This window comes from Takifugu rubripes, chromosome 9 (assembly GCF_901000725.2).
Source record: "Takifugu rubripes chromosome 9, fTakRub1.2, whole genome shotgun sequence".
In the NCBI taxonomy this organism is placed as follows: domain Eukaryota; kingdom Metazoa; phylum Chordata; class Actinopteri; order Tetraodontiformes; family Tetraodontidae; genus Takifugu; species Takifugu rubripes.
Genome location: NC_042293.1, coordinates 14,802,890 through 14,808,956, shown reverse-complemented (window position 1 = coordinate 14,808,956; position 6,067 = coordinate 14,802,890). Strand labels below are relative to the sequence as shown.

The 6,067-nt window shown below is 49.7% G+C and overlaps 1 protein-coding gene across 3 annotated transcripts; it reads right to left on the bottom strand.

Moving 5' to 3' along the window:
* Nucleotides 1-123: 123 nt before the first annotated feature.
* Nucleotides 124-5,975, bottom strand: LOC101065667 (proton myo-inositol cotransporter). Of its 3 annotated transcripts, XM_003967786.3 has the most exons (13): nt 5,827-5,975; nt 4,517-4,962; nt 4,177-4,336; nt 3,340-3,548; nt 3,150-3,258; nt 2,901-3,064; nt 2,710-2,824; nt 2,482-2,607; nt 2,284-2,402; nt 2,060-2,212; nt 1,814-1,986; nt 1,070-1,138; nt 124-996 (listed from the first exon to the last, which is right to left on the bottom strand). In XM_003967786.3, the coding sequence occupies exons 2-13, from the start codon at nt 4,935-4,937 to the stop codon at nt 988-990; spliced, it is 1,827 nt and encodes a 608-aa protein (XP_003967835.2). In that variant the 5' UTR covers nt 4,938-4,962; nt 5,827-5,975; the 3' UTR covers nt 124-987. The 3 variants fall into 3 exon arrangements, 2 of the variants coding, with proteins under 2 accessions (XP_003967835.2, XP_011606020.1); XR_003889457.1 differs by lacking the exon at nt 5,827-5,975 and having other exon boundaries at nt 1,070-1,705; nt 1,752-1,986; nt 4,517-5,459; XM_011607718.2 differs by lacking the exon at nt 5,827-5,975 and having other exon boundaries at nt 4,517-5,460.
* Between the last annotated feature and the right edge of the window lie 92 nt (nt 5,976-6,067).

Here is a 6,067-nt window from a genome sequence, read left to right as displayed (position 1 = left end):
CACGCCCTCTCATTGGTTACTGGGCTGCGCCGTGACGTCACAGGCGTGTGAGAGGCTGTATAAAAACTGTGTATTACTAAGAAAGGTTATTTTTATATTTCCGAGGATCACGGTGCTCACTGATCATTCTAATAATATTCATTTATTTATACAGGTGATTCAGTTATGATTATTTTATTTACAATAACAACCTGTGGACCAACCCAAGATGTATACTTTTGATGCATGAAGGATTTCCTTCGTCAAAATTAAATCAAATCTAAATTGTTCCGCATTCAAGTTAAAGGTCACACATTTTATTCATTTATTCCTTTACCACACGTCACTAGGCGAGTCTTTACTGCCACCGTGTGGCCGATGGCGGCTATAACGTCGTACTGACTAATGTGTTTTCGTTCCCATTATTTCAAATCGGTTTTTTAAAGAGATTCAGTTTCAGTTAAAATAGAAATACATTAATAAACTCGACGGGATAAGGGGGTTCTGAGTGTAGGATTAAAGAGACAAATGACATTTGAGTATTATTGTTTCCTTATTATTTGGGTGAAGGTTCAGGTCAGGGTAATTCTGGTCGTTGAACCACAGCTGCTGTTCTGTTTGTTGAAGATGTTTCTCCTCTCATCCAAGAGGCTTCATCAGTTCTAGCTGACTGCAAATAACAAACATATATTGTCTGATCTTTTAAAAAGTAAATTTAAATAAAATCCTCATTAATTCAAATGTATTTGAACATGTCAATAATTAAAAAAAAGAGGGGATCCCCAATCATAAAATACATACTTCTAAAACAGAAAACCAAAAGCAGCAAAAAATAAATATACTTTTGTGCAACTTTCTGAACACTTCATGAGGAATTCCTGTGAAGTTTTGATGCTTGAAACAAAATGTCTTCATGTGTAAAGGAAAGGCGCGATGGAACTTGTTCCCGGATATCGTTCCGTTGACAGATGGGAGTGGAGGAGCGTCCCCAGCTTCTCCTGGTTGCTGTTATTTGAGCTGCAAAGGGAAGAAAACGCTGATGAGCTGCAGAACACGGCGGGTCAGCACATCCTCTGGACGCTGTACTCACGGTGATGTACGCTACAGAACCGCCAGAGTCCAGCGCTCCGTAACGCTCAGGCCCGGAGTCAGAACCGCGCTGGAAAATTGTGATCCCACATTTAAAAAAAAACATTCCTCAAACGAAAAAAAGACGCCAAAGCGCTGCAGTCGCCATCGCACAGACCAAAGAAAATAATCAGTTCACATTATTTTAACGATTTAAAATGGAAATGCACAAATGGATCAAAGGTGGAACGATGGTGAGAGGTGTGAGATCAGTGCTCCCTCACCCAGGCCACACATCTGGAACGAGCTCCTTTAGTTACTGTCCTCATAAGGTGGACGATAAAGGTAAAGAACAGCATCTTCACTGGGGCGGAGCGACGCAGGGAGTCGGAATGACGCAGGGAGTCGGAATGACGAAGGAAAGGAAATTAAGAATCCTCTGATTTCAGATTCCGGGTTCAGGCACCGAGTGGAGCGACGGGAAGAGCAACCCATCAATGAGAGACACTAGGATGCCGGGAACAGGACGGAGGGACACACTAAAAAAGGGAGAGGACCAGCCACCACCAGATGCAGACAGATGTGAGAGAAGGAGCAGTTCCAGCCAATCACCTCTGGAGTTACCAATGACCACACCCACAAACCCAAGAGGAGCAGCAGAGGGAACTAGTCCACATCAGAGGAGGGAACTAGTCCACATCAGAGGAGGGAACTAGTCCACATCAGAGGCGTCGCTCTCAGACAGGCGGTAGTTGCTGCCCTTTACCCGGATGTACTGCACGTTCCGGCGGTCGTTGCGGGAGGAGGCTCCGCAGGAGCAGAGCGGACCGGAGAACAGGCTCTCGATGTCCTCCAGCTGCAGGCCCTGGGTCTCCGGGAGGCAGCCCAGGATGAAGAAGAGGCCCAGCACCACCAGGCCAGCGTACATGAAGAACGCCCCTGGAAGAGCCAGAGCCAGGCCGTTACTGGAGGATCGGACTCGGACAAACGGGTGAAGCAGGTGTGCCGTTACCCTGGTAGGTGAGAAACTCCGCAACGTGAAGGAAGGTCAGAGACACCAGGACGTTGAAGATCCAGTTGACCCCGGATGAGCAGGCATTACCGGTGCTGCGGGCCCACAGCGGGTAGATCTCCGAGTTCACGGTCCAGGGCATGGTGCCCATCCCTAACGCACGGACACACGTGTGAATACGATCTGAAGGGAGCAAACACTCACGAAGGCTTTGGTTTCGAGACCTGGAGCAAAGAAGGCCAGATAGAGGAGGAGGCCCAGCAGCACCAGCCAGGAGTAGGACGTGGGGCAGTAGTTGTAGGCCCAGAACAGACCGTCCGCAGCCTCCGACTGGTTGGAACATCTGGATCAAGAGGAACAGTGGCCCGTTAGCAGCTCTGGTCACATGACCGGTTCTAAGGAAACCCCCCGGAGGTCCTGACCTTCCCCAGGACGCCAGACTGGTGTACGTTTGATTGGCGGGAACACAGGAGGAGTCGTAAACCGCGGTGCCGTTGTCACGATAACAGAAACCACAGAGCGGATCCAACATGCACGGCTGACAGGTCCTGGAGAGACAGAGCAGATCATCCCACGTCTTCAACCTTCACCCTCCACCTTCCCGTGCTCGCGAGTCACGTGATCTCTGAGGATGCGGCGCGGACTCTTACTCATACAGACTGCAGGTGGAGTTCTGAGGGTCCAGAGGGTGGAGGCTGATGGATGGAGCGTTCTGGGCAGACAGCAGGAACCCCAGCGCCAACAAAGCCAGGCCCAGCCCGGTGCCTGACGGACAAAAGCACACGTGACCCTAATCATGCACGTTACCATGACAACGCAGCATCACTGATGAGCGGCGTACCACACAGGCTGCCGAGGGTCAGCTTCCTGCGGCCCAGTCTGTCCACCAGCCACACCCCTAACAAGGTAAACACAAAGTTGCAGCCGGAGGTGGCGGCGGTCAGCCAGATGGCCCGTTTATCGTCCCGGATTCCCGCCATCTGCAGAATGGTGGCGCTGTAGTACCTGGAGAGAGGAACGGGTCAGCTCTGAGGGGGGGGGGCCCTGGGATGGCAGCAGGGGAGGGGCCGTGAACATGTGGGTGACATACATGACTGTGTTTATCCCGCTCAGCTGCTGGAACATCTGCAGGCCGCAGCCCACGATCAGCGCCCGGCGAGTCGGACCGTGGCGAAGGATCCGCAGGATAACCGGAGCGTCTGTGCAGGACGGCACAAGACTGGACATGACAGCTGGAACATCTGCATCTCATTCTGCTGGTGACTGATGCGGCCGCTCACCTCCGCCAGCCTCCCTCTCCTCGTCCTCGATGCTCGTCTTGATGCTTTCGTATTCCACATCGACGCTCCGACCTCCTCTGATCCGCCTCAGAACATCGTGTGCCTCGTGAGTCCGACCACTTTGTAGGAGCCAGCGTGGGCTCTCTGGCAGGAAGATGAACCCGATGAACTGCAGCACCGCCGGGACAGCAGACAAGGCCAGCATGTACCTGGATAGGGAACAGCAATGATCTCATCAATATTTACTTCAAAAAAAGATCCAGTGAATTTGGGATCATAATGAACCAGGGGCCCTGAAAGATGGACCGTTTTACAGATGTTGCACCATTATGACGTCGATCTCACTTCGTCCGCCATTTAAACAATAATCCCTCGGTCTATTTTCTCTTATTTGCGATTTTCTGAGATTAAATTTGTGGGTAGATGGAGGCGTGATGAGGTGTAGGTCTATTGAGAGCCAGTAATAACTCCAGACAACTGAGATGGGGGTATCAATAATCTCAGGGAGGTTGAATCATAATAAACTGATTAATGACAAGACGTTCAAAATGTCATTAATCCAAGTTTCATAATCTCCTCTGATTTACTGCTGCTCAAAGGAACCTTTATTCCTAAAGTTCCTGGCAGAGTTGTTGGCTCACAAACTCCTGATTTTCCAGAAATTTACACAATTTATGTGGATGACACTGAATTAGTTTGACCCATAAAGTGAGAACAGTGTTTAGAGTGTTGAGGTTTAGAGCTATGCTGCAACCTAAAACTATTCTCATTAAAAAGTGAATGAATGACCTTCATTAAAAACAATAATTGGTAGTTGCTTCGTGTTGTTGAAGGTACCTCCAGCTGTCGTGGGCCAGATAGCTAAAGGCCCCGTCGATCAAACTGGCGATGAACTGGCCACCAGTGATGAAGAGGGAGTTGATGGTGACGAGCTGCCCTCTCTGGTGGGGGGGGGACACTTCAGCAATGTAAACTGGAACTGTCATGGAGGCGATGCCTGGCGATGGGACCAACAAAGGAAACAACACTTAAGCCGTCAGTGGTGCTGGAAGAGCAGGTCGGGGGAACTTTGCCCCCCAGGAGAAGGTTGATAGACCTGAGAGGAAAATCTACAGGTGCGAAAAACCTTCCGACTCTGTCCTGAGGAGCAACGTTCCGGTCGGGAAGGTGAACTCACCGATCCCCAAACCCACGGTGACCCGGCCCACCAGGAGCACCTCCTTGTTGGGGGCCAAACCCAGGATGACGCCACCGATGCTGAAGATGAAGCTGGCGATAAGGATGCAGATCCGGCGGCCCAGCCAGCCGTTCAGGAAGCCCCCGCCCAGGGACGAGACGGCCGCAGCCCCAACGGTGCTGGACACCAGGAGCTCCTGCCAAAGCTTGTTCAAGTTCATCTCCTTCTTCAGGGGCAGCATCGCTCCGGACACCACCCCGGTGTCATACCCAAAAAGGAACCCTCCCAGGGCAGAGAAGAAGGCCAGCACGTAAACAAAGCTGGGAGTGACGGGAGCCTGCCCAGCAGACTCCTCAGGTGGAGGCTGGATGAGGTTCTGCTCCCCATCTTTGGGTCTCCGGATGCCCAGAAGGTTCCCCATCTGCTTCAGGCTGAATTCATCAGGGCTGCAGGACATAGAGGAAGGCAGTTAAAGGCAGCCAGGAGATGCTTCAACACAAGCACAGTTGAGTCCTCAACACGTCGCTAGGTGTGATTGTGGGATGGAGCCGCAGAAAGAACCTGGGAGATAAGGAGCCACCATATTTCCTATTCAAATCCAGATGTGGTGCGCTCTTTGCTTTGTGGCTCATCCAGATGTCCTTCAGCTAATGGCTGATTTACAGGCTCTAAAGCAACTGACAGCATGAAAAACATTGTTTTTGTTTTTAAATCTGACTTTTGCTGCATCCAGACACTAGCACCATCGACTTCTCCTATAATTTGTCTCCATTTCTCTGGTCCGTCTTATTTCCGGTGACGAAGCGACGTTAGAATCTATATTCCAGATTAGAAAGTTCCAGGCAAAAACCGAAAACGAACAAAGTTGGTTAGTTGAACTGGAAAAACAACTTCACTTCCGCCTTCAACAACGTTGCGTGGCTGGTCGGCTGACGTCACGTTCGGTGGGCGTGGCTACGCGCAGGTACGGAAGCCTCGAGCGCTCATAAAGCTCCGATTTGCCAGTCACATGATTTGTTGCCCACAAGAATCGATCCGTTTAATAAAGGAAAACTAAGCAGCTCTCACAAGTGCTCAAGCAATACTACAATACTAAAAGTTTAGTATAAAAGGTAGAAAATATCTTATATCGAGATTTGCTTTTTACCGACTTTAACGTGTCATTTTTATACCAAGAACAACCGACTGCAGCCAGCTGTGAAATGTGCTCCACCTGTCAGAACTGGACTTTAGAACATCACAAACACACGAAGAATGAAAACAGAAATGTCAGAACTTGAGTCAGGCACGATCAATAATGAAAGACATACCTGTGAAGATCTGGTTTCCACTTGACTAATAGGGAAGTTTGAGCAGGTCCAGGCTCCCAGTCACATGATGACTCTTAAACGCACCTCATCAGCTGTTTCCAACACCAGCCTAATTCATCGCACCGTGTTTTTATAGTCATTACTGATTTGAATCAGTAAACAAAGAGATCTGCATGGCGAGACTGAGAAACTCAAGTTGTTATAATAATAAAGTCTCAGAGAAGCTTCGATGTGTCATTTT